The following is a 27,366-nucleotide window of genomic DNA, read 5'->3' on the forward strand; positions in this document are numbered from 1 at the left end:
ATATTGGAGGCGGGCCTAGCGCTCCGCCAACCGGGCTGGAAATGTTAGGCCCGCTCCTAAAGGAGCGTCATCCACAAGCAAGACGCAAACAATGTTGCCCACTTCAGTTCTGACTCCCTTTTACCCACAAATCCGACGTTTGGTGGACATCTTTAGTTTGGGAAGAGAAGCCTATTGCCTCCCACTGGGCCCTCCAGGAAAAGGAAATCACGCCATAAATTCAATTCACTTACACATTGAACGAAGTCGTCAGTTTACGATTTCGGTAAACTCTCGGCATAGTTCGAAGGCAAATGTGTAGCTTACTTCCGCCAGCTTCCTCGATGGCTGACGCAAAGGCCGGAAGGTCTACGTGCATTCTGGGTAGTGTAGTAGATAAGGAGAATGGGGCCAACTAAATTGGTCTAGAGGGGAGTACTATAAAAATGTAATTCTAAAAAATTACACAAATTACCCTAGAGTGAACAAAAAATTATGAAATAGTATTTTAGTAAATATCCCAGTGAAATTTTAGGCCCTAGAGCCATTGCCTGGCCTTTTCTCTTTTGCAGCCGACCGCTGTCCTCCGTACCTACCCCCGGGTCCCGGGTCCTACACTTCCGGTGAGCCTCCCAGGGCGTCGGAGCGGAAGCGGCGGCGGCGGCTTCGGCGGCTTCGGCGGCTGTGAGCTGAGAGGGTCGGCGGGCTCCCATCCTAACGTTCTCTGGGTGAAGCGGCATCTGCCAGGCTGAGGTGTCCACCATGGTGAGTGTGGCCTGTCAGGGTCTGGGAGCTGGGGCTGGGGCCTGGAGCCAGGGGCCGAGGCCGGGCCCGGCGGGGCGGACAGAAACGGCCACGGAGATGCCGAGTCACCCCCGCCGGGCGAGTGCCGGACCCTTGACCACGATCGGCCTCAGCTTATCTCCGGTAGTCCTGGGCATGGTTCGAATTTCCTCTCAGTTGGACTTGAACTCCTTCAGGGTGAAAACTCTTCTACGTTTGTGTCCACTCACGGGTCTCATAAGTGCTATACAGGTGACAGGTTTCCATTCCACCAAATTAATTGAAAGGTTGTTTGGGCGTGAGGAGCAGAGTCAGCCCCCCTAGGGAGAATGCTTGGGAACCATTCCGGTGGGCCGGAACACTCAGCCCTTGAGCCAGTTCCTCAAGCGCAGTACCTCTTGGTCTTGGCTGGGTTGTAATGATCCCTTCAGCTATGTAAGTGATTCAGTGGATAACAACAGTAGTAGCTAATTTTTGCCGGCGCTTTTTCTCTTAAACTTCTTTCAACACCCACAGTCCCTTATTACACCTTATCCCATTTAATCCCTACTATGCCCTTGGAGACAAGGACGATTAGTATGATTTTAACCATGAAAAAAACAAGGTTTAAAGAAGTAGGTAGTTTACTGGTAGTCAAAGAAGCGGGTAGTGGAAATTTGAGGCCAAGTCTGTCTGGATGCAATGCTGAGTCTCATTACCTTTGTACAGCATTGCCTCAGTGTCATTTGCTTATTTTAGCAAAAATAATGACTACTAGGTTTTGTCCCAAGTATTCATTGTTGAATCATGTTTCCATTCTCAAGTTCATCCTCATCCACTTAAAGACCCTGAATACCTGATAGGTCTAGGCAGTATACTAGACATTGGGATTATGAAGGAAAGTAGGACTTGGGGTAGGGAGCAGCAGAGAGGGGCAGAAGGTCAGGTTCATGGGTGGATTGAAGGCAGATTGTTAAGGGTGTTAAATACTTCGTGGGGATTTTCTGACTTAATGAGGAACAAAAGCAAAGAGAAAAAATGCCTTGGATGGGGTGGTGTAGTGAAAGCCTCAGGGAAGCCCCACTCCACTGCTCTACCTTCACATGTGCTATGCTTCTGGCCAAGACTTTGTTGAACAGAGTTCTGCTTAAAGGAAGGAGAGACAAAGGTTTGAAAACTACTATGCTAAAGCCCCAGGGATTGAAGAGCCATTTGAGATTTTAAGCAGTAACTTGCTGTGTTTGCATTTTAAGAAGACTGCAGATTCATCTTGCTAATTTTGATTTTGGAATTGCTAGTAAACTACCTAATCAGGCTTTGTCTCTACTTGATGTGTATTTGGAATCAAGTCAAGAAATATTTGTCTATTGTGAAATATTTTTTAAAACTTGTAAAAACCACATAAATTTACCATCTTAACTGTTTTAAAGCATAGATTCTGTAGTGTTAAGTATATTCACATTGTCGTGTATTGGATCTCCAGAAGTTTTTCATCTTGCAAAACTGAAACTCTACCCATTAAACAACAATTCCCCCTATTTCCCCTCACTTACCCCCTGGCAACCAACATTTTAATTCTTGTCTCTATGAATTTGATGGCTCTAGAGACCTCCTATAAGTGAAATCATATAACATTTGTCTTTTTGTGACTGGCTTATTTCTCTTGAGCATAAAGTCCTCAAGGTTCATCCACGTTGTAGTATGTGATAAAGTTTTCTCCCTTTTAAAGGCTGAATCATATTCTATTACATGGGTGTACTACATTTTGTTTATCCATTCATCTGTTGATGGACACTTGGATTGTTTCTATCCCTTAGCTATTATGAGTAATGTCGCTATGAGCATGCGAACATCATACAAATATCTTTTCAAGACCCTGCCTTCAATTCTTTTGGGTTTATGCCCTATAGTGCAATTTTATATTTGGTTGGGGGGACTCATGGCAATTGCAATACTTTGAGAAGACTCCAAATTGCTGTGTAAAATGTTTTCTAAGCCTCACCATAGTCCACAAGTTAAGAGCTGGGATATTAACTTTGGTGGCACAATATCTTGGCTCTACTTATTAGCAGGAGGGACTACCATGGCATAACACCATGAGAGCACATTGGAGGGGCATCAGTCCAAACCCTGGGCAAAGCAGGGAAGGTTCCTGGAACCAGGAAAGGATGGTCATGGAAGCCAGGGGAAAGGGATGGGGTGCAAACGCTGGGTGCCTGCTCTTCCTGTTGTCTGGAATGCCATTCCCTGTTTTTTACCTGGCTCCCTCCTGGCACTCAAGTCTTTGCAGAGTCCCTTCCTGACCACCCATTTAAAATAGCATTCTCAGGAGCTCTTTCCCTTACCCCGTCTTGTCCTTAGAGCATTTATCAGTATCAGACGTGGAAACATTTTCTCTTACTTGATTCCCTTGTCTTGAATGTCAGCTCCTCCAGGGGCAGATGTTGTACCTGTTTTGTTAGTGAGCAAACATCATTAGAGTGTTTTGCTAGTGCTTAGTTCAGAGCCTGGCAGATAGTGGGCACTCAATAGATGTTTTGGCAGAGGCATCTAGGTGGCTCAGTCGGTTCAGCATCTGACTTCAGTTCAGGTCATGCATGATCTCACGGTTTGTGAGTTCGAGCCCACATTGGGTGAGCTCAAGCCCTGCTCCAGGATCTGCACTCTCTCCCTCTCTCTCTCTGCACCTTGGGGGATTCTGTCTGTGTCTCTCTCTCTCTCGCTCTCTCTCTCGCTCTCTACCCCTTGCTCACTCGGGCACTCAGATAGATAGATTTCTTTAAATTAACAAGAAGAGGGCAAGTGTTTCTGTTGGAGAAACCAGGTGTGGCCGGTATAGGAGATTGTAAGGGCTGTCGGTAGCCAGTCCCTGAGGTGTATGTGAGATCTGGCCTGGATCCTTGGGGAGCGGAGGCATGGGAGACTGAAAGAAGTTAATGACAGGCTTGACGTGGCCAATCATATATTTTAGTAAGATTTAGTAAGAAAGCAGTAGACTCTAGATTGGAGGGATGATCCTGGGCATGGCAGAATGTGTAGAAACAGATTTGAGATACACTGTGCCACCGGGAAGTGCTTCAGGCAGACTGCTCTGGTCCATCAGGATTGCCCTGCATCTTGCCCTTTATACAGGTGCAGCAGCATCAACTACCCTGACCTGTTTGGGCTTTTGACGTGAAGAGATGTACCTTTGTTCTGTTCTAACTCCAGTCTCTCTTTCCTTCCTTGTAGTTCTCCTTCAACATGTTTGACCACCCGATTCCCCGGGTCTTCCAGAACCGCTTCTCCACGCAGTACCGCTGCTTCTCCGTGTCCATGCTCGCAGGGCCTAATGACAGGTCAGATGTGGAGAAAGGAGGGAAGAGTATGTGCTCGTTTTTATTTTGAATAGTAACCTTTCCTGCCCTCAGCCTACAGTGCTTGCAGTCTTCAGGAGCCCTTGTTTTGCATGTGTAACCAGAAGCTAGTTACAGTGAGAGTCTTGCTTGCCCCAGACTTCCTAAGGGGGGCCTGGGGTGGAAGGGAGAGTTCTAATTATGATTAGATTTATGGCTAATAGCTATCTGGTTCCCGCAATAAATTACAGCAAGGAAAATTCCTTATGAACGATTATTATGAAATTCTGGCTACTTTACAAGTATCGTGTAGTATGTTTTAAAGATATGACAGCAACTAAATTTTGGCTTTTGTGCTGCCTTTTTAATTTTTACTTTCTTAATGTTTCTTAAATGTTCTTTCCACAGTAATTATGCCGCCCTCAGCCCTCGATCAACTCAGTAAGTATTTTCTCCATGACCTGGGAACTGAGGTCATTTAAATATGGACATCAGAAACTTGCGCACATGTTCTTCAGTATGTCCAGGCATAGGCAACCTTCATTGTGTCTGGATGGGAAGTGTCCCTGGAGGTTGCATACTGGGCTGGACTGCTGGGCCCACGGATGGATGCCTGGTGAGGTGATGGCCGATGGCGGCCAGCTGTCCAGTTGGGGGCCAGTGAGTACTCAGCTCTAGATTTCTCCCCTATGAAGGAGGCTCTCTACTCTCCTGACACCGACCGCCCCCACCTCCACACACACACACTTTATCCAGATCCCATCAGGACAAGGAAAGTTTGAACACAGTGCTTTTCACCCTGCGGAGGCAGCTGACTCTGTTGGCTGGGTTCACTAGGTTTTTCCCTAAAGGAGGCTGTCAGCTCCCAAGAGAATGCTGTGCATAGGCTTCTCACCTCCTCCCCAAACATGTTTCTTCAGTTCCAGGCCCAAATTTCTAGCCCTGTCTGCCCCACTGCATCGACAGCGCGTTATCTTCTGCCCTAGAACCTGCCGCTCTCATCAGGTTCTGTCTCTTATAGCAGGAGCCAGAAAGTCCCAAGGGTTGTGAGAGTGGCCACACTTCCTCTTTCCTCAACCTCTCATCCCCTGAGAACAACCCATGGAGACACCTCATGCCCCTGACTACAGGCACAGTCACTGCTTTTTGAGATTCAGTGGTGTTTCTGGTGTGAATTCCTCCCATCCGAGGGAGGACAGTGGAGGTCACCAAAGCACAGGTCCACACTTGGTATCTGCTACATGTGGGACAGCACTGTAGAGAAGGGGTGCAGCCTGGCCTGGCTATAGACTAGTGACTTGGCCTCTGAACTTCAGTGTTCTCATCTTTAAACAGGGACACATGGCACCTGTCCATCAGAGCTGCTATGTGGCAGGAGTGCCTCCTCTAGATGGTGCCCTGTGGCGTGTGTATAAACAGCCCAAACCCATGTGACGCCAGTCAGAAAACAGGAGGTGGCCTTTAGCCAGCATCGCTTAACCAATGCCAGCAGTGGCAGTGGCCACACACAGCAGAGGCCTTGAATTCTGGCATTTGCTTAGCCAGTAGGTAGATAGAGCACCCTGGGGTTCATAGCCCTCAGGCTGTCATCATAGAGGAGGGAACAAGGCCCCCCCAGAGAGTCTGCCCTTCTATTTGAGCTGACCCAGGAGCTGAGTGCCAGGAGTGACCTTTGGTACAAGTGTCTAAGAAGTGACTTGGATTGGGACAGTAGAGTTTAGATCAGTGTTCAGATCTTTTAAGTCTTGGAAGAAATTTTGTCTAAATGAAATCTTACAGGGAGTCTTAATTTATAAAAGTGTCACTACTCAATTTGGAGGAGGTGAGGAAGTGCAGAGGGCTCAGAGCCTCAAGGCACTTCTCTAAATCAGGAAATGCACTTTGAAAACTACTAGACTGAGGAACACAGGGGTTTCCTCCAACGACAAGAATCTTGGATCCTTGGCTACAGCCTGATCTACTTCACCCTGACTGACCATGGTTCTGCTTCACAACTCCACAGCTGAGAGGTGCCCTGGGGACAGAGGGCCTGGCCTCTGGGCCTTTGGCCATTGTACTCCAGCATCCAAGGCACCCTTGGTGATTGGTTGGGGGGGGGGTACCCACACCCACTGCTGCCACTTCTGAAGGCTCTTCTCCCTCATCTGTGGCTTCCTGCCCAAGCTTCTTACTTGATCTGCATCACCAGAATCCTAGGCAGAGTCTGCCATACCTCCTGGTGCTGAATGGAACTTTTGTTGCCATGTTTAAACCGACAGGCCGAAGTGGGCTTTAGCGGTTAAGCCAGGTCAACCTGGGCCAGCAGCCTGGGTTGAATCCCAGCATGGTCACTCCTGGGCTGTGTGATCCTGGGCTTCTTGCTTACCGGGCATGTTAGTTCCCCATAGATGAAAAGGGTAATGATTGTCCCTACCTCACTGTTCTGGGAAGAGTAAGCAAGAGCCTGGCACATGGCAAACACTGTTGCTTGTCACTGCATCAGTCTGTTGCAGAGCCCTCCGCCAAGTCCCCAACTCTTGGGTTCTCCTGCTTCACATTGCCTGCACCTCCTACACTTCTGAGTCAGCCTGCCAATGGTCCTGTTTGCCTGCCTCTGGCCATCCATGGGGCCTCAATTTGGGACCACTAGAGTGAGGGGACGGACGGACTGTGTGGTGACCTTGCAGAGAGCCACATTGCTGAATGCTTCCACCCTGCATAGTGTCTGGCCCATCCTTTCTCCTCCTGACCACATTCACACCCTGTCCAGGTGCCCCAGCCTCACCCAATTGCCAGCCATTCCCAAACTGGCTGGGTTTCATGCCTTTGTTCAGGCTGCTTCCTCTCTGGCATTCCCTCCCTGGCTGGCCTGCCCATGACTCTCACAGAGCACTGCAACGTCTAGGTGTACATGTTTATTTCTTTTCCACCCTTCTTTTTTTTTTTTTTAATATATGAAATTTATTGTCAAATTGGTTTCCATACAACGCCCAGTGCTCATCCCAAAAGATGCCGTCTTCAATACCCATCACCTAACCTCCCCTCCCTCCCACCCCCCCCAATCAACCCTCAGTTTGTTCTCAGTTTTGTTTTGTTTTTTAATTTTTTTTTTTAACGTTTTATTTATTTTTGAGACAGAGAGAGACAGAGCATGAACGGGGGAGGGACAGAGAGAGAGGGAGACACAGAATTGGAAGCAGGCTCCAGGCTCTGAGCCATCAGCTCAGAGCCCGACGCAGGGCTTGAACTCACGGACCGCGAGATTGTGACCTGAGCTGAAGTCGGACGCTTAGCTGACTGAGGCACCCAGGCGCCCCTGTTCTCAGTTTTTTTTTTTTTTTTTTTTAATTTTTTTTTTTTTTTTTTTTTTTTTTTTGAGACAGAGACAGAGCATGAACGGGGGAGGGTCAGAGAGAGGGAGACACAGAATCTGAAACAGGCTCCAGACTCTGAGCTGTCAGCACAGAGCCCGACATGGGGCTCAAACTCACGGACCACGAGATCATGACCTGAGCCGAAGTCGGCCGCTTAACCGACTGAGCCACCCAGACGCGCCCCCTGTTCTCAGTTTTTAAGAGTCTCTTATGCTTTGGCTCTCTCCCACTCTAACCTCTTTTTTTTTTTTTTTTTTTTCCTTTCCCTCCCCCATGTGTTTCTGTTAAGTTTCTCAGGATCCATATAAGAGTGAAAACATATGGTATCTGTCTTTCTCTGTATGGCTTATTTCACTTAGCATCACACTCTCCAGTTCCATCCACGTTGCTACAAAGGGCCATATTTCATTCTTTCTCATTGCCACATAGTACTCCATTGTGTATATAAACCACAATTTCTTTATCCATTTATCAGTTGATGGACATATAGGCTCTTTTCCACCCTTCTAACTAGAAACCCTTGCAGGCATGGATTTTGTCCAGCACATGGGTGGCAATGAAATTATTTATGAATAAATGAGTTAACGTATCACTTTTTAAAATTGGGGTTTCAGAAAACTTCAAGTGTGAGCCGGTACTGTATACCTGGGTCACCAAACATTCCTGAGCTCTGGGCCAAGTGATATGTCAGGGGAGCATGGGGTCTACTGGGTGGGTAGGCACCCAGGGGCCTAAGCACCATGTGGGTTTGAGTGCCTGCTCTGGGGAGCACCCAGGGAGGCTGATTTTCAGAGGAGCGCATTCAGAGAATAGAACTCCCTCACCGAAGCTCTGCCTCAGCCTCTTTCTCCTCTTTAGGCCGACTCAACATTACCTACCCCATGCTGTTCAAACTGACCAACAAGAACTCAGACCGCATGACGCACTGTGGTGTGCTGGAGTTTGTGGCCGACGAGGGCATCTGCTACCTCCCACACTGGGTGAGTGGGACTGTGCCAGTCTCTGAGAGTCTGAGAGTCTCAGGTTGGGGCTTTGAAGTAGGGAGGGCCCCCAGCACGTGGGAGAGCCTCGCCCCTGGAACAATGACATGGCTAATAGAGAAGGGTTTTGGAACAAGGTTCTGCATGCTGGGGGGTGACCTTTCTTTGACAGTAGACCAACTGGTAGCCTAGAAACCACAGCCACCTGTTTACCTGCCATTTCCTAGGCAAGGCTTTTGCGAAAATAATGAAGCAGGAGTATTTTTGAAGTGGTCTGTGTACAGAATTTTAGGTTTCTATTTTGATTTATTTTTTTAATGTTCATTTATTTTAAGAGCACAAGCGGAGGAGGAACAGAGAGGGGGAGACAGAGAGAGACAGAGACAGAGAGAGACAGAGAGAGAGAATCCCAAGCAGACTCTGCACTGTCAGCACAAAACCCAATGCAAGGCTGGAACTCAAAAACCATGCATGATCTGAGCTGAAATCAAGAGTTGGATGTTTAACTGACTGAGCCACTAGGGCACCCCTGGAATTTTAGGTTTTTATACATTTGCTCCCCAAGTCTAATTTCTCCCCCAGTTTTGTCACATCATCGTGTGTGTGTTTAGATATTTGTCTGTAACTGAGTCTTTCCAAAGTGTATCACTTCCTTGCCATAAAAACAAAGTCTCTTTTTTGCACTCAAACTTTCTCTTGAGCCTGGGTCCTTCCTTAATGGTAGGCCCGGCCAGCCTTTTCCCCACGGGATCCCTGCACTCCCATCACACCTGCTTCCTGGTCCCTCCTGTGTTGTTTCCCAGCCTCTGTCCCAAAGGAGCTCTTACTCACGCCTCAAAGCCCAGACTCAATTTGCTTCCTTGCTCAGTTGCCCTTCCCAACACTTGCCACTTGGTACCTTATTGTCCTGTAGGTCTGCAGGTGCCCCTCCTGGGCAGGAGGACTTGTCCCACTCATCGGATAGAGTGATGTGGGTGGCTGAAGTGTTGCACACTGACAACTTCTCAGGGCCACTCTGGATCCTCAGAGCTACTCTGGGACCCATGTGTAGAGGTAAAAGAGGAGGTGGTAACACTGGGGTACACCGTACCTCCAAAGTTCTCTCTCCAACCCATAGACTTGGTGGCCCCTTGTCCAATCTCCCAGGATGCTTTGGACCAGAAAACTAATTGGATCCTTTTTGCCAGGAAATATCATATTCCCTGGGAAGCTTCTTTAGATAGCATAGACCTGCCTCTTCCTGGGCTGGCCTTCCAGCTCTTGGCCAGAGCAGATGATTGCCTAGGCGTTTCCAGTTGCTGCTGCAGAGCTGGCCTAAGGATCTTTTGACCCTCAGCGGTACGTGAGCAGGTGCTTTCTGTTAGGTGCTCTGTCCCACCCAGAGCTCCCAGGCCTCTTCAGGACAAGTCAGCCTGAAGCAGATGCTGGCCTTTCTTCTAGCACCTGAGGCCTCATCTGCTGGCCTAGATCGAGATCTCCGCCCAGGACCACTGGGAGTGCGTGAAAGCCTGCTGCCTTGTGCCTGTCCTACTATGTGTACTACATTTGTTGGAGCGACCACACCAGCCTGAAGTGTGTCCTTCAATGAGAGTGTGTCAGGACCTCTACAGGCCCACAGGGCCCTGCTCACCCTCTAGCTTCACTCATGACCTCTGCCCTCCTTGGCCCTGGCCTACCTCCCTCTTACCTGTATCTTGTCCTTGGACTGTTAGAGTTACCTCCTAACCGCCTCTGTGAGCCACAGTGCTGGTCCGTCAGTGCCGCCTGGGTGAAGTGTTCTTGAAGGGATGTGATGCCTGGGACTGGCTCCAGGGCAGCCCAGTGTGGGATGGGGTCAGGGAGTGGGGTGTTGAATGAGGAGCCGAGGTTAGCTGTGACCTGTTGAACCCAGGGATGGGTGTGTAAAGGCTCACTCATACGGTTCTCACTGCGCTTTTTTTTTTTAAGGTTTTTTTTGTTTTTTGGGGTTTGTTTGGTTTTGGTTTTTGGCTTTTTTTTTTTTTTTTTTTTTTTTTTAAAGCTACACCCAACATGGGGCTCAAACTAAACCTCCAGATCAAAAGTTGCATGCCCTACTGACTGAGCCAGCCAGGTGCCCCTGGTTCTCTCTGAGCCTGGGTGGCTCAGTCGGTTGAATGTCCAACTTCGGTTCAGGTCATGATCTCGTGGTCTGTGAGTTCAAGCCTGGCATTGGGCTCTGTGTTGACAGCTCAGAGCCTGGAGTCTGTTTCAGATTCTGTGTCTCCCTCTCTCTCTTTGCCCCTCTCTTGCTCGTGCTGTCTCTCTTGCTCTCAAAAATAAGTAAAACATAAAAAAAAAATTGTTTTTTAAATAAATAAAATTAAAAAAAAAAGAAAGTTTAAAATAAAAAAGCAAAAAACCACTCCCAAGACATGCAGGGTTCCTCATTCCTGGCCCACCCTCCTTGTCTCAGACCCTTGAGTGTCAGCCTTATGGTCTCTTGACTTCCTGCACACCAGGTACTCAGAAGCCTTTGTTCATATCTTTCTGCCTTGTTCCTCACCCAGCACCCACCACACAGGGTGGTTTCATAGAAGTATGAAGTTATCTTGTCAGTTTTATGTGGCCCCCTGTAGCAGACACTCTGGGGACTTGTCACCACCCTGCGCCTGCCTCAGCTATATGGCCATTCCATGTGAGGTAAGCCCACGTGGTGCCATCATTATCCTACTCCCTTTGCAGCCGTGTTTGCCCCAAGGCCTTGTAAGTTGTGTGTGAGACAACTCAAAGGTATGGAGGGGTGAGCTTCCCTGGGGAAACACTGTCCCTAGGAGACCTGGAGCTAGTGGCCTTTCCTTCTAGGGGACCATCTTTTCTTAGAGGCTGACGGAGACACATTGCTGGCTGCAGGCACCTAGGTAGTACCCCAAGTCCTCCTTCTTTTCACGCCTTTGACTCACTTGCTGGTTGGCTTTACCTTCTTTCCTAACATCAAATCGCAATTAAATTACATGTCCCCAAGTCCTCATCTCCGGCTCCTCTTCCAGGGACCCAAGGAAGAGCCATCAGAATGCCAGACTTTGGCCTGCTGAGTGTGTGGTTAGATGATGCTCATGCTGGCCACTTGATTTCCAGGAGCCTCATGTAGCTTTCTTCTTCTTTTAGATGATGCAGAATTTGCTGTTGGAAGAAGGGGGCTTGGTCCAGGTGGAGAGTGTCAACCTTCAAGTAGCCACGTACTCCAAATTCCAGCCTCAGAGCCCTGACTTCCTGGACATCACCAACCCCAAAGCAGTGTATCCTTTTGAGATAAGGGTTCTTCTGGACAAGGGAGGGGTGTGCTGGCAGTCTGTAAAAAGCGAGCTCTTTGTTGAGCATGTGCCTACTTTAGGGACCACACATTTGTTTCTGATTGGAGTTGTGGTTTGAGAATAATGGTGTTTAGCCAGCATGTCCACCCTGGCCTGGACCTGGGCTTGGGCCTGGACAAGCACATGTGGCACTCTCTGGGCCTCTTCTGGACAGTCTCCAGACACTTCCTTGAGAGCAAAGTGGAACCCTTCCTCCAGGTAGACTGGGGCACCTGGCACAAAGCTCAGTGTATTTGGTGGAAGGAGGCTGGCTGGTTTGCCTCTAAGGCCAAAACCCTCACGGGCCCCTCGTGCCCCACCTCAACCATGAATGCTACTCAGCCTCACCTTTTACCCAGGGTTAATGCTTTTCACTCCAAACCATTGGGGAGCAGTGACACAGTACATTTTTCTGTAAGCAAGAGAAAAGAAAAGGTTTTAGGTTTTAGTGGTTTTTGATAATTCTCTGAATGTGAGCCAGACATGGGTGTTGATAATTTAAGAAACAACTGGTGTGGGCAAGGAGCATGCTGTGTGTGGTCTGTGGTCTAGACCTCTAGATTGGAGGCCCTGGCTTGCTTGTTGAGATCTTGTTATAGGGCAACCACTCCACTATCTGTTTTTAAAAGGCTCGATAAAACACAGTTGAACAATACAGACAGGTAGGTAGTTTAAAAAAAAAAAAACAAAAAAAACCTGCTTCTACCCTCCCTACTTGCACACTGTCCCCAACCCCAACCCAGGAGCAAGCTGATGTCGGCTACATCCTGGACGTGTGGGCTGTGAGTCTCTTGCTGACTATGTCTGGACCAGCGTATTGAGTTCCCTATGACTTGGTCCTGGACATGGTGTGGGCTTGGGGAGCTGTGCTCGCCACACTCATTGTTGGAGGCTTCCCGTTTTACAGGCAGGGTGACATACTGTGACATGTCTGCTCACCTGATGCCTCAGAGCACTGCCTTGAAGGTGCTTGTCTGGTGATCAGTGCCCAGGAGTGTCTGCCTCGATGACCACGCCCCCTTTTGATCTTCTCTGGATTTTCATGTGTGTTGCAGTGCAGACTTTCCAGATTGTTTTCAGAGGCTGTTTCTATCCGCATGGTTAACTTGTTAGTTCATGGAGAAAGAGTGTCAGTTTCGTCAGCGGAGAGGCAGTCTGGTGCTCCTGGGTCTGGCTGACAGGCAGGATAAAGGCGCTCTTAGTAAAGGCAGACTCAGCACAGAGCCAAGAAGGTTGGGCACATAGAGCTGTGATGCAGAAACCCAGTGGGCTGGCTCTGACAGCTGGGCTGGAGCTAAGGGAAGGGCACCCCAACAGCATGGCATTTTATGCAAGGGAGCGAAGACAGTGTACACAGAATGCCCTTTCACAAAGCTGTTCTCATCTTGAAAGGCTGTCTGACCAAGAGAAGGGATCCTGGACAGGCTGAGTCTTCTCCTCTCAAGTCAGACTCTTGAGAGCCTTGCCTGGTATGCCATGTCACAGTGCTAGGTTCTGGAGGAGTGTCGTATGTTTGCCCATTCTATTTAAAGTAATTCTCTGAATTGACAAGGATGATATGGTTAAAGTATTCCGTGTGATTAGGTATAACTCCCTTGCCTGGGCATTTGGGTTATTCAGTTTTAGAGAAATTATTATTATTTGCAATTATAAAAAGGGTTTACAGGTTCCCTTTCCCTCTTTAATTTTTATTTTTTTAGTTTTTATTTTAGAACATACTGCCCTAAAGTTGGGTTACCACCCAAAAGATAGAAGAACAAGTGTCAGAACATCTTTGATTTTTGATGAACTTTTGAGGGGGCCTATTTATGATTCGTTCAGTCTTTTTTTCTTCCATGCTCCCATAGGATTTTTAAGATCAACTTGTTGAGTGTAATTTACATACAATAAAACGCCCAGTTTGGTCAGTTGACAAATGTGAACACCCATGTACCCAGAACACTTCCATCTTCCCAAAAGGTCTGCTGTGCCCTTGCCTGCCCCTCCTCACCTGATATCCAGCTCTAGGAACCTCCCTGCTGCTTCCCACCCCTCAGAGAGCTGCCTTTTTTGAGGGAACACTTTGTGGCAGGTTCTTTCCCTCAGCAGTGTTGGTGAAATTCATCCATCTAATGAGTTCACCCTCTCTTATTGCTGAGTAATATCTCACTGTATCAAAGCTGTGTGTTTTAGCACCAGCCCAGTATATGCCTGTCTGGTATACTTTATGACAGTGATCATCTAAACCTTTATAGAACTGGTTTCAGATTTAAGGTGCCCATCTTGCCATGTTGCCTTAACAGTGTGTGTCTGCAGATTAGAAAACGCATTAAGAAATTTTGCCTGCCTGACCACAGGGGATGTGATTGCCATCAACTACAATGAGAAGGTGAGTGTCTCAACCACGGGGCCAATAGGGCCCAGAGCCAAGGTCAGCGTAGGTCACACCTGAAGACTTGCAGTGTCTATTCTGATGTTTGAATGGGGGGTGGGGGGAGGGATCTTTCTTTCTTTCTTTTTTTAAAAATATTTTTATTTATTTTTGAGAGAGAGAGATGGCACAAGCGGGGCAGGGGCAGAGAGGGAGGGAGACACAGAATCCAAAGCAGGTTCCAGGCTCTTAGCTGTCAGCACAGATCCTGACCCGGGGCTCAAACCCATGAGTCATGAGATCATGGCCTGAGCTGAAGTCAGTTGCTTAACCGACTGAGCCATCCATGGGTCCCCATTTTTTTTTAAGTTTATTTATTTATTTTGAGACAGAGAGTATGTGGAGCATATACACACGAATGGGGGAGGGGTTGAGTGGGAGAGAGAGAATCCTAAGCAGGCTTCCTGCTGTCAGGCTGTCAGCACAGAATGAATGGAGGTTCTTTTTAGGCAGGGTATGCATGGCTTTTATCAGGATTGCTACCTACTCTTTGCTTTTTAAAATCCTCATGCGTTCATGTTTAAACCCCTGTAGTAATTCATTCAGCAGCTCTGTTTTGAGGATTGATTGCATTTACAGGTGAATGAGCTTAACATTATTAATCATAGTCTATATCCCATGGGGCCGAGGGTACTGATTGTGCCTCCATTAGAACCTCTCCACTGCACCTATGATCTGAGCTAATCCCTTTGCTGGTCTGTGGGGACACAGAAACAAAGTAGCCTGGGTCCTTGTCCTTGTGATTCCCTCCCTTGGACGGGCCCTCAAGGAGCTGGCCCTGCAGGGTGCTCCAAGCGCTCTGGGGCACAGGGGAAGCAGAACCTGGCTTTGCCTGGGGACATTGTCACCTGACACCCAAGCAGAGACAAGAAAAGCAGATATAGACCCTTAAGGAAATCAGTATTGGCATTTTCAGATGCAAACATAAAGTACTTATGTGTAAAATGTTCAAAGATATTTTTAAAAACAGAATCATAAAATTTAGCAATCAATAAGACTACCAAAAATAACCAGGAGGGTTTGAAAAACAAAGAGTTAAATAACAGCTGACAAAGAATTAATGAAATGAAAGCTAAATCTGGAGAAATGCCTTAGAATTCTACACGGAGGGGCACCTGGGAGGCTCAGTCATCCGATTCTTGGTTTCGGCTCAGGTCATGATCTCATGGTTTGTGAGTTCGAGCCCCACACTGATAGTGTGGAACCTGCTTGGGATTCTCTCTCTCTGCCTCTCCCCTGCTCACTCTCTCTGTCTCTCTCTGTCTCTCTCTCTCAAAAATAAATAAGATTTAAAAAAATTTCTACACAAGAGATCAAGGCAATGAGCATAGGGGAGACTGAATTATTGGGTACACTGAGAGAGTCACACACACTGTGAAAATCCCAGCAGGAGAGAATGATGGAGCCACAATATTGTGAAGAGATAATAAATGAAATTGTTTTAGAACTGGCTTTCAGCCCAAAGTAACAGGGAGTATAGTATATATCAAACAGGGTGAGTTGCATATACCAAATAAGCAGAGAGAAGGTACTTAGAAAAGAACGGTAAATAGTAAGCCTTTGAACAGCAACTGTTACAGCCAAAAATAGCAGAATACAGTTTGCCCTTGAAGAATATGGGGTTAGGGTCACCAAACCCACAAATAACTTTTCAGTCCCCAAAATTTAACTACTAATTGCCTACTGTTGGCTGGAAGCCTTACCAAGAACATAAACAGTCGATTAACACATATAGTTCATGTTATATATATCGTGGAGCTGGACAAAAGAAAATGTTGTTAAAAGAGTCACAAGGAGGGGTGCCTGGGTGGCTCAGTTGGTTGAGCATCTGATTTTGGCTCAGGTCATGATCTCATGGTTCACGAGTTCCAGCCCCTATTCAGGCTCTGTGTTGACAGCTTGGAGCCTGGAACCTACTTCAGATTCTATGTGTCTCTCCCTCTGCCCCTCCCACGCTCACACTCTGTGTGTGTCTCTCTCTCCCCAAAATAATAAATAAACATGAAAAAAATTTAAAAAAAGAAGTCACAAGGAAGAGAATATACATTTAAGGTATTGTACTGTAAAACTGCATGTAAGTGGACCAGCGGCAGTTCAAACCCATGTTGTTCAAGGAGCAACTGTATCTTCGGAGGCTGACAGAAAGTAACTGTCACCAAAATCTTTAAAGAATGCAGGCAAAATCAAAATATTTTCAGATAAACCAAATCCCAGAGAGTTTATTTACTAATGGAACTTCAAAAGCATGTGCTTCAGGAATAAGCATTCTCCTAGAAGGAAAGACCAGCATGCCAGAAGGAATGGTGAACAAATAAACTAGCAAACATGAAGTAAATCTTGGTAAATGTCGCCACATAAAGCAGTAATAACGTTGGAGAGCCTCGAGCAAGAACATCTAAAATATTAGAAAAGAATAAGCCTGAAGAGTTGTTCAGAGTGAAAGTGTCTGCAACCCAAGAAAAAGTTCAATCAGTAAAACTAACTGGGAACTCCACATACATGTTGAACGTTTAAGAATAATACAAAACACTAGAAATTGTCACGGAAGTATAGGAAGTATACCTCACGCAATATATTCTAGCATTTCTATGGTGCTCCTTCTAAGATTTTTCTTTCCCAGCTCTGGTTGCAACATAGTTGGTATTATGGTCTACTAATTCCTTGTGACCTGCAGTTTGAAAGCAGTACTGTAGCAAAATGAGAACATGTTCCTCCGGAGACAGGGGTGCATGTACAGATTTCATAGCAGTTTTGGTAGTAGTGTGGTGCTGGCAAACCCATTGGAGTCAGCCCAGATTTTGACTGGAGAAATTGCGTTACATCCGTACAGTAGCATGCATTCATTTCTGTTCATCTTTTTTTTTTCTCCCAATTTTTTTAACGTTTATTTTTGAGAGAGACAGAGTTTGAGTGGGAGAGGGGCAGAGAGAGAGGGAGATGCAGAATCTGAAGCAGGCTCCAGGCTCTGAGCTAGCAGCACAGAGCCTGATGTGGGGCTTGAACTCATGAACCATTGAGATGATGATCTGAGCCCAAGTTGGCCACTTAACTGACTGATCCACTGTGGCGCCCCTGTTCATTTTCTATTAAATAATGAGGAAACTTTTAAAAACAGACTGGGCACACGAAGCCTTCTCAGTTTACTTTGGGGACCCTCCCCCTAATCTTGAGGCTTTTGTTTAATGGTGGGACTCTCCAGACTGTTCTTTGTAAAAGCAAGACATACTCAGGTAAACAGAAAACCAGAAACGATGCATGAAAAAGCAGATTCTGCCACTTTTTGTTCTTACCCTTCTGAATGTTTGTTTGTTTGTTTTTTGTTCATGTTTATTTATTATTGAGAGCCAGAGAGAGACAGAGCACGAGCAGGGGAGGGGCAGAGAGAGGGGGAGACACAGAATCTGAAGCAGGCTCCAGGCTCTGAGCCGTCAGCACAGAGCCCAACACAAGGCTTGAACCCACAAACTGCGAAATCATGACCTGAACCGAAGTCAGACGCCCAACTGACTGAGCCACCCAGGCACCCCGCTTCTGGATGTTTTGATATACATTTTTGACACACTTGAGATCATCTTGGACATACAGCAATATGACTTTTTTTTAACTTCTCCCATTGACTGCATGGTATTCTGCTGGCGACTATAATTTCCATATATGTGAACAAATATTATTCATTTGGCCAATTTATTGGTAGGTATTTTGAGAATGCACTATTATTAGCAATGTTGGAGTGAACATTCTCAGAATTTTCTCTTTGGGTATTTAGCTAATTATTTGCTTAGAATAAATTCCTAGAAGTGAACTTCCTGGGATAAAGGTTGTGTCTTTTGCAATTTGATGCATAACTACCTTGTCTGATTTGAACCGCTTATGGGCATCAAAGCAGCCTTCCCCCACAAAGGCAGCCCCCTTGTCATAGCAAGAAGTGCATCTGGGGGAGGGGGTCATGGAGGTGAATGATGTGTCTGCGAGCCTAGTAGGGAGCCACAGTAACATGAATGACGACAGCCCCCAATGCTGCCACGAACTGTGAAACTGATTTTTGGTTTTTTCCTACAGATTTATGAACTGCGGGTGATGGAGACCAAGCCTGACAAAGCCGTGTCCATCATTGAGTGTGACATGAACGTGAGTACCTTTGCTGCTTACAAGTGCGCTTGGGGTGAAGGAAGATGGGCAGTTGATGGCCCCTGCAGGCCAGTTCCCCTCGAGGGTGTCATGTAGCCCCTGGGACTGTTTGGGTGAAAGAGGAGGAAGATGATACCAGAACATTATAAGGAGGCTGCTGACCTTATGATCCTTCTTAGACCAAGAGAACTGGCAGAGGTGTAGCCAGTTCTGAGATGGCTGCACCCACCAGCATCTTAGACATGCTAAAGAAGGAATATTCTTTTTTTTTTTTTAATGTTTATTTTTGAGAGAGTGTGAGCAGGGGAGGGGCAGAGAGAGAAGGAGACAGAAGATCCGAAGTGGGCTCTGTACTGATGGCAGAGAACCCAGTGTGCAGCTTGAATTCATGAACTGTGAGATCATGACCTGAGCCCAAGTCGGATGCTTAACTGCACTGAGCCACCCAAGTGCCCCTAAAGAGTGAATATTCTTAAAAGCTGAGGAAACTTGGGGCACCTGAGTGGCTCAGTCAGTTAAACATCTGACTCTTGATTTCAGCTCAGGTCGTGATCTCACAGCTTCATGGGTTCGGGCCCCACGTCAGGCTCTGCACTGTCGGCAGTGTGGAGCCTGCTTGGGATTCTCTCTGCCCCTGCCCCACTTGCACTGTCTTTGTCTCTCTCAAAATAAATAAATACACTTAAAAAATAAAAAGCTAAGAAAACTTAGCTCCTGTGTAGGAAGCAACTACTGGTACACACAACAGCCTAGTAGATCTCCAGGGAATGCTGCCGAGCAAGAGGGGCCAATCCCAAAAGGTTATATTCTGACATATGTTATATGTCCCATGTGTATTACATTCTTGAAACTGGCAAGACTTTAGACTTGGAATACAGAGTAATGGTTCCCAGGAGTTAGGAGAGAAAGCCAGGAGAGAGGCGGGTGTGGTTGTAACAGGACAACTCAAGGGGTCCCTGTGATGTTGGAACAGTCCAGTATCTCAGCTGTGGGGATGGAGACATTGCCCTACACTTGTGATAAAATTGTGAGGCCTTAACATGCACACACCAGTGAGCCAATATAAAACTGGAAAATCTGAACAGGAAGGTGGGATCATGTCACTGTTGCTATCCTGGTGGTGATACTATATGCAATTTTTCTAAAACACTACCATTGGGAAAACTGGGCAAAGCATACAGGGCAACTTTCTGTAGCATTTTTTACAGCCACATGTGAACCGACAGTTGTCTCCATTAAACTAGAAAAGCTAAGGAAGCCTAAGTGTCTCCACATCCCAAAACTACTTTTCTGACACCACAGGTAGACTTCGATGCCCCACTGGGTTACAAGGAGCCTGAAAGACAAGTCCAGCATGAGGAGTCTGCTGTAAGTTGTTTCACCAACATCCCTCCCCAGCTCCAGCACTGTTTGCCCTCTTTGGTAATGGGACTTTTGTGGGAGGGCATCCTGGGTTTGTCCTGACAGCTGATTCTCGTTTGGCCTATGCCGGTGCTGACATGGCCACGTGCCCTGCTCCCGTGGAACAGTGTGTCCCAGCTGTTGGGGTGCAGGGTTGGCAGTAGCAATGAGAGGCCCAAGAGAAAAGCTGGGGTATCCCTGCTGAGAGGCTTATCGCATGATTTCTGTCCCTATCAGGAAGGCGAAGCTGACCACAGCGGCTATGCTGGAGAGCTGGGCTTCCGTGTGAGTACCAGGCCACACATTTAACTTTCTGTATGCCCACTGTGCCATCTGGGGACCTCCGTAGGGACTGGGGCTCTGGGCATCCGTGTACACACATATCTGGCACTTTATCGGTTACGTGGCACTTTACATCCATTTTCTCCTGGAATCCTCCTAACAGTTCTACAAGGCAGATCCAATTTTTCTTCTTCTTTTTGAAGATTTCTAACTTACCAAAAAGTTAAAATAGGACACACGTATTCTTCTCTTAGATTGACCAGACATGACGACATTTGCTCTATCCCTAATAACATGGCCTCTGTGAAAGGAAGTTGCAGTGTGACCTCCCAGCGCTGCCGCCAGCCAGCCTTCCTGGGAAGAGGTAGAGATGGCTGGTGTGCTGGCACCAGGGTTCTGGGAGGCAGCAGAGGAGATGGACTAGAAAGTAGAGCTGTGGGGCATTGCAACAGAGGCCTTAGCCCACCCCACCCCTGGGGCCCTGAGCTGGGTGGCCCTGCAGAAGCTAGGGCCAGACCTTTCAACCTGTCATTAGCTATTGGCTGCCCCCGTAGAGTGGCTGTGTTTGGGCCAGGAGGCTCCTTTCATCTCACTGTAATCTTCTGAGGAGCTGGGCGGAGAGTTCTCGGCTGTCCATACTCCAGCAGCTGGGGAGTGAGGGCTTCAGTTCTTAAGGGATCTGGACAGCCCACCTCCAACACACATCCCTGCAACGATCTCTGGGCAAAGGGCATGTGTATGCTCACTAGCTCTTGCGCACTTTCTTGCTCACCTGTCTAGGCCTTTTCCGGCTCTGGAAATAGACTGGATGGGAAGAAGAAAGGTGTAGAGCCCAGTCCCTCCCCAATCAAGCCTGGAGACATTAAAAGGTGGGTCTGTTCTGACTCTGCTCCCGCCTGATGCTTTGTCATCCTACAGGGAGGCTCTGTGCCAGATTCCTGGGGTGGGGCCACCTCACTGGAGCTCTAGAGACCAAGCCTGGACCAAGGATGCTGGCAGTATTTATGGATGACCCCTGCCTGTTCTCCTCAGTGGGCTGGAGCACCACCAGAGCCACTGTTTCTGGAGGGGTGGGGAGGGGGACAGTGGGTATTGGTGCCCTTCCTCAACTGCCAAGCCTCTCCCACAGCCTCCATTGGTGCTTCCAGTTCTGCCTCCACCTGTTCCCAAGTAGTACCTGATCAGCTTGCTTTCCTGTTTCAGGTCATTCCACTACCTGTTTAGTAATCTCCCTGTTTTCCTATTTTGTGACTTCAAATAATTCAAGTCACATTATGTCAACTTCCCTCAAACAGGAGGCAGGAACTGCCTTACTTAATGTGTTTCTGTTTAGGGGCCCAGAGACTCTTAGAGCAGTTTCCCTGCTCTGGTGGCCTTCATGGAGGTGGCGGGGATATGTCATGTGTGTTAGAGCAGAAGGAGAATGCTGGCAGTGTTTTTACCCAGTCTCTTAAGAGAGCTTAAAGAATTCAGTGTGAATGTAGCCCTTGCAGGCTCTATGAGGCTAGAGGACAGAGATGATGAGGCCCCCAAGTCTCCAGGTGACACCTCCCTGCAGGCCAGGCCCCAGGTCTACAGGCCTCTTCCCCAGTTGCCTTCAGGTTACTTCAGGAAGGATGCTGGGGAGCACCAGAGGGCTGGCCCAAGGCCAGAGTGGGTACAGCAGTGTACCCCAGAATGAGAGTTGTCGGGAGGACACTTGTATCTTCTGCTTGCCTTCCTCTTGATTGTCAAGAATGAATTTTAGGGGTGCCTAGGTGGCTCGGTCAGTTGAGTGTCCGGCTCTTGATTTTGGCTCGGATCATGATCTCATGGGTTGTGAGATCGAGCCCTATGCCGGGCTCTGCGCTGACAATGCAGGGCCTGCTTAGGATTCTCTCTCTCCCTCTCTCTCTGCCCTTCCCCTGCTTATGTGCATGCTCGTTTTCTCTCTCTCTCTCTCTCTCTCTCAAAATAAATAAATAAACTTTAAAAAAAACAAGGTATTTTAATGTGGGGTATCTGGTTGGCTCAGTCGGGTAATTGTATGAGTCTTGGTTTGGGCTCAGGTCATGATCTCATGGTTTGTTAGTTTGAGCCCCATGTTAGATTCTGTATGGACAGTATGGAGCTTGCTTGGGATTCTCTCTCCCTCTCTACCCTTGCCCCGCTTGTGTGTGTGTGCTCTCTTTCTTCCATACCCCCCTCTCAAAAAATAAACATTAAAAAAAAATGAATTTTAATGCTTTTTTCTCTTGAAACTAACACTTCTCCTCCTTGCTCTCCTTCACAGGGGAATTCCCAATTATGAATTTAAACTTGGTAAGATCACTTTCATCAGAAATTCACGTCCACTGGTCAAAAAGGTTGAAGAGGTGAGTTTATTTTACTGGTAATGAGAAGTTTTATTCGTTAATGATGACTGGAGAGTTCTTTTCATTCTGAATAAGGATGTTTCTGTCATATTCTTCCCCATGCCTAGGGCCCTCCTCTCCCTGGCAGCCTGATTGTCCCGTTGAGACCATGCGGGGAGTGTGTAGGCCACAGCTCTGGTGTCACCTGGCAGTGGTGATCGACACAATACCAGCTCACAGAGCCTTGACCAAGTGCCATAGTTAACTATTTAATCCCCAGCCCCGTCCCTTGAGGTGGCTGCCGTGATTGTCTGCATTTTTACACATGTGAGCCTGAAGATGTGTGGAGGTGAGGGCACCTAGGGTTCAGGGACAATTCGTGTTATTTCTAGAACACCAGCACTTCAGACCCACCACTCTCCTGGTTCCTTTTCCCTAAGGCTCAGTGTCTTGGGGATCTAGAGTAGGCTAGAGGGCAGATGTTCTGTGAGCCCACTCAGGATCCTGGCTGCAGGGCCATCACCAGCCCCTTGGCCACTGAACTCTTCCCCTCTTCCTGTGGGGTGGTTGGGGATAGAGACCACTACACCGTTTACACACTTCCTACCCCTTTGCATCCCGCCCTGGTCTTAATGTTCCTTGAATTAACACGGTGTTGGGAAACTTCCAGGCTCAGAGGAACCAGTGTGGTTCCCCAATGAGACCTTACCCTCTGATTCCTCCTTGAGTGCCTTTCCAAGCCTTTGCCAGCTACATGCTGGGGCTTGCTGCCTCCAGCTTGGAGGCCTCAGCAGGGCCGTCCTCCAGGCTGACTTGTGACCTGACTGCTGGAGATACAGGAAAGGGAGGGCGGGGCACAGCTGGAGCTGTTTAATCCATAAGTACTGGAGAAGAAATGTGTGGCTGATGATGGGATTGAAGGCACATGCTTAGCGCTACCCCATCCTGAACCCTCAGGAAAGCTGTGGCACAAGGTAATAAGGTAATAAAGACATTGGCAAGAAGAGGAGGCAGCTGCTACAAAACTTTGAAAGCCCCAGAACAGAAGGGGTAACTGACTTCACAGGCCATGGAAGCCACATTCTGAGCTGACTGTGGGGAAAGCCAAGAGGCAGATTGGTGTAGAGAGTAGACCTCTGAAAGGCACCTCTGGCAATGGGGGACAAAGATGGAATGTGTGTCACAAAGAACCGAACCACAGCACCTCCTCTCCCCAACCCCCCGCCACTATCCCCTTAACCTGCTGGGGATGTACCTGCCTGACCCCAGGAGAAAACTGGAGGCTCGTCTTCTGGAAGAGGCATCACGACAGGTCCCGAGGCTGGGGCCATCAGTACAGTGGATAGGACTGAACTAAAAGAGCAAATGAGTAACAGTTTGCATCCTGAATGTTGTCACCCTTGATATCCTTCCCTTGCTTGGCTCACACACTGGCTGCCAGACTTGCTTATTGCAGTTGGAGGAGCTTTTCTGGACAGTCTGATGAACCCTGAGGAATGTGCCAGCCAGCTCACCCCAGAGTGAAGACTGTAGTCAGGAAGTTTCTGCTGCTAACCTCTAAATCAGAAGAGTTCTGAAAAGAGATTAGAGAAACTAAAGGGGCAGGAACCATCAGGGAAGTAATGTCCCCAGACTAAAGGGCACAGAGTTTACAGATTGGAGGGCCCCTTGAGCATCCAACACTGTGAATGAAAATAGCCCCCTATTGAGGCAAAGAAGAGATCCTAAAACTTTCAGAAGGCAGAAAGTGGCTGTACTACAGATTAAGAATGGCATCATTTTAGCAGGACACAGGAAGCTAGGAGATCTTGGAGCAGTGTCTTCAAAATTCTGAGAGGGAACTTTTCTAAAAAGTTCTGTACCCAACTCTTACAGGCTGAACTATATTCCCCCAAGTCCTGTGTTGAAGCTCTAACACCCAGCACCTCAGAATATGACTGTATTTGGAGATAAAGGCTTTTACGGAGGTGATTAAGTTAAAATGAGGCCATTAGGGTGGCCCCCCAACCCAGTCTGACTGGTGACCTTGTAAGAAGAGGAAAGTTAGATGTACAGAGGGAAGACCATGCGTGTGAGGACATTGCAAAAAGACAGACATCTGTAAGCTAAGGAGCAAGCCCTCAGAAGAAACCGAACCTGTCAACACTTTGATCGTGGACTTCCAGTCTCCAGAACCATGAGAAAATAACTATCTGTTGTTTAAGCCACCCAGGCTGTGATATTTTGTTATGGCAGCCACAGCAATCTAACACCAACCAAACCTATCAGGGAAACATGAGAGTAGAAAAGGCTAATTTCAGATATGTAGGATCTCACAAAAAGGTATTCCTCAAACACCCTTTCTCAGGAAGCATCTGGAGGATGTACCCTACTAAAATGAAGGAATAAAGTAGAAATAAGAAAGCCTTAGGTCCAGGAAATAGGGAGCCCTGAAGACATTCGTAGCACCAAGAAGATGGCCAGTCCAGGTAGGGCAGCTTAAAGGCCCCATGAGATGCACCTGCAAACAGACAAAAACAGCGGGATGCCTGCTGTGATTGAATGTGTGCAGAAGAGAGAAGCCAGACACAGGAACAGCAGGACAAGACAGAAGGCTCTGCAGAAAAGGAAGGCTGATTGGTTTAGCTGTGACTCAACTTGACATGGTTGCCACCACACCAGTACACTCCTGCATGGAGGTCAGGAGGGGCAAGTGCAGGCAGGAGCACGTACTATGGAGTGTGAAATCCTCTTGCACAGATAACGCCTCCAAGTGACTAGCAAATACAAGCTGATGAAAAGATACCTGCTGTTTTCAGGAGTTCAGAAAAAAAACAAGCCCTCTTTCTTTTGGTGGGGAAATAGCTTGATTGAATGTTTCTGAGGGCTGGTTAGTGACCATAATATTAAAAGCATTAAAAATAAAAATAACACACAGTCCTTTTATGGAAGAATAATACTTCTAAAAAAAAAAAAATCAAGAGTTGAGTACAAACACAGTAAGCTGCTCACCACAACTGTTTACAATACCGCAAACCTGGTAGTAACATCCAGTGGTGGAAGACTGCCTCTCCCACGTGATGGAATTCTCTGTAGCCTATACGAGAAAAGAAATTCATTGACTTGAGACTCGGGAAGTATAATAGGTCATATATAGTCATATATAATAAAGTGGCTGGAAATATTTTTGGGTGGTGAAATTACAGATGATTCTTCTTTTGGGGTGTATTTTATATTTTTTACATTTTTCCATTTTGAAAATGTGATTCTTCTGCAAAAGGATGTACATTCAACCTGAGAATAAAGGCTGTGGTAGAGGCATAGCTGTGATTCTGTGGTTTTGTTTCTCAATTCAGTAGACTATGATTTGTGTTTCCACTTCAAAGATATTTCTTATTATGTATAATGTGGAAGTGAGGAAAATAGGTGGCTGGCACATGAGTCAACAGAATAAAGCATTTATTCTAAGCCTCCAAGGAGTTTCTGAAAATAGTATTTTATCTTCACACTTAGGATGAAGCTGGAGGCAGATTCGTCGCTTTCTCTGGAGAAGGACAGTCGTTGCGTAAAAAGGGAAGAAAGCCATAAGTTGGGACTGTTGGCTGATTGGAAAATAAAATAATCAATTGCAACATAATGGCTTTTAGTTACTGGCTCTGATGGGATTAGACTGTTGCAGAGGATGCTGTCACTTTGTGTTTTGTTTAGAGTTACCTAAGAATTACTGAGTCTGACCTGGAAGTGGAACAATCAGACTTGGTGGTTGATTTTGGGAAGGAGAAAGCTCACTCTGAGATCCCATAGGCAAGCCTCCTCCTTGCCCCTTCTTGTTTTCAGCCCTTGGGGGTGCTCCCACTGCCTTAGCCAAAGCAGAGTTCCCCAATTCCTGATAAAAACCAATGGAGGGGATTGGGTTGCTCTAACTTGAGGTGTTGTTTCTCTTTTTTCACTTAATCCTCTCTTTTCCCAGGTTGATAGCTTAGAACATTGCCTTTGGCCTAGAAAAAATGGCTAGATATGTGCTCTATAAATAGTGGTTATCCCATTACTCTGGCTGCAATTTAAGTATATGAGGAAGGGTGTTTCTATTTTTATTTTACATATTGATTTTTTTTTTCAAAAGAACCATCAGAAGGTGGATTCCTGATCTGAATACACTTCCACTTGTATTTTGATTTCATATGGAAATATGAGTGAATAAACCTAAATGAATCTGTTCTACAGTAAAAACAACTTCATGATGAAGCACAAATACGAATTAGAATAAATAAGTGCTAAAGGTACATTCCTCTTTCTCCTTCCCTACCTCCCACTCCCAGTTTTAATGTATTAAATTATCCAAGGTTCTGCTGGCCTATCTTTTTTATTAATATTAATTTGGTCTCAGATCACTTTCTATAATGTGAGATCTTTTGACATGTTAATCTAATTTAATCTCTTTTGTTCCTTGAAAATAATTTTACATCAAGAATTTCAAATAAAAATGGGCAATGACTAAAACCTGGATTGCTTCCAAATGTTTGATTAGGTACCAACATGGGTTGCCCCAACCGGGCCTCCAACCAGAAGTTGGAGGAAGACTTGCTTGCAGGTGTCCCTTGTTCCATCCTGCCATTAGAAAAGAGCTTCTGTGTGGGACTTCTGGAGAATGTAGGGAGAAGTGAGGTTCTCTGAACCCTGTGTTGGGATTGTCAGCCCGAGCAGGGTCTCCTCTTGTACCAGGACTCCTGCTTGAAAACAGAGGGTTCCATCTCTGGACAGAGCTCCTTGAACACTCAAGAGAGGATGCCCCCTTCAGGATGGTTGCTCCAGGGTCCACCCACATGTCATCAAGTCAAGAGAATAGATGATTGTCATGAAGACAAGAGCTGGACTATTGCCCAGACTGTCACCACTGATGATGGACAAGGTATTATGAGGCATGAAGCACTGCTGTGACTTCCCTGACCCTCCACTTAAGGGGATCTCTCTTTCACTAGCTGAAATAGAAGCCCTCCTTGGTGGGTAGGCAGCCTCCATTTGCAGGATCACACTGGCTAATGTATCATTTGATGCATAATGAATATTAAAGTAAGGCACTGGCCTTGGGTTTTTGTCTTTCCTAAGCAACATC

At 46.9% G+C, this 27,366-nt stretch overlaps 2 protein-coding genes across 7 annotated transcripts in view; one reads left to right on the forward strand and one right to left on the reverse strand.

Moving 5' to 3' along the window:
• Positions 1 to 340, reverse strand: part of CDC45 (cell division cycle 45) — a 33,582-nt gene extending 33,242 nt beyond the window's left edge. For all 5 annotated transcript variants that reach the window (XR_006209812.1, XM_015541803.2, XM_042961854.1 and 2 more), the window contains exon 1: positions 234 to 340. Coding sequence is in view for 4 of the 5 variants with exons in the window: in XM_015541803.2 (XP_015397289.2) it covers positions 234 to 280 (47 nt within the window). In the remaining variant the exon portion in view is untranslated. The remainder of the gene's footprint in view (positions 1 to 233) is intronic.
• A 269-nt stretch (positions 341 to 609) lies between these two features.
• Positions 610 to 26,274, forward strand: UFD1 (ubiquitin recognition factor in ER associated degradation 1). 2 transcript variants are annotated; one of them, XM_007091577.3, is made up of 12 exons: positions 610 to 744; positions 3,973 to 4,105; positions 4,485 to 4,517; positions 8,288 to 8,409; positions 11,536 to 11,666; positions 14,016 to 14,088; positions 18,190 to 18,258; positions 19,561 to 19,626; positions 19,897 to 19,944; positions 20,722 to 20,810; positions 22,214 to 22,295; positions 25,767 to 26,274. In XM_007091577.3, exons 1-12 carry the CDS (start codon positions 742 to 744, stop codon positions 25,839 to 25,841), a joined length of 924 nt encoding a protein of 307 aa, XP_007091639.1. In that variant the 5' UTR covers positions 610 to 741; the 3' UTR covers positions 25,842 to 26,274. The 2 variants fall into 2 exon arrangements, with proteins under 2 accessions (XP_007091639.1, XP_042817789.1); XM_042961855.1 differs by lacking the exon at positions 3,973 to 4,105.
• Positions 26,275 to 27,366: the final 1,092 nt, after the last annotated feature.

The sequence above is a fragment of the Panthera tigris genome, chromosome D3 (assembly GCF_018350195.1).
Source record: "Panthera tigris isolate Pti1 chromosome D3, P.tigris_Pti1_mat1.1, whole genome shotgun sequence".
Classification (NCBI taxonomy): domain Eukaryota; kingdom Metazoa; phylum Chordata; class Mammalia; order Carnivora; family Felidae; genus Panthera; species Panthera tigris.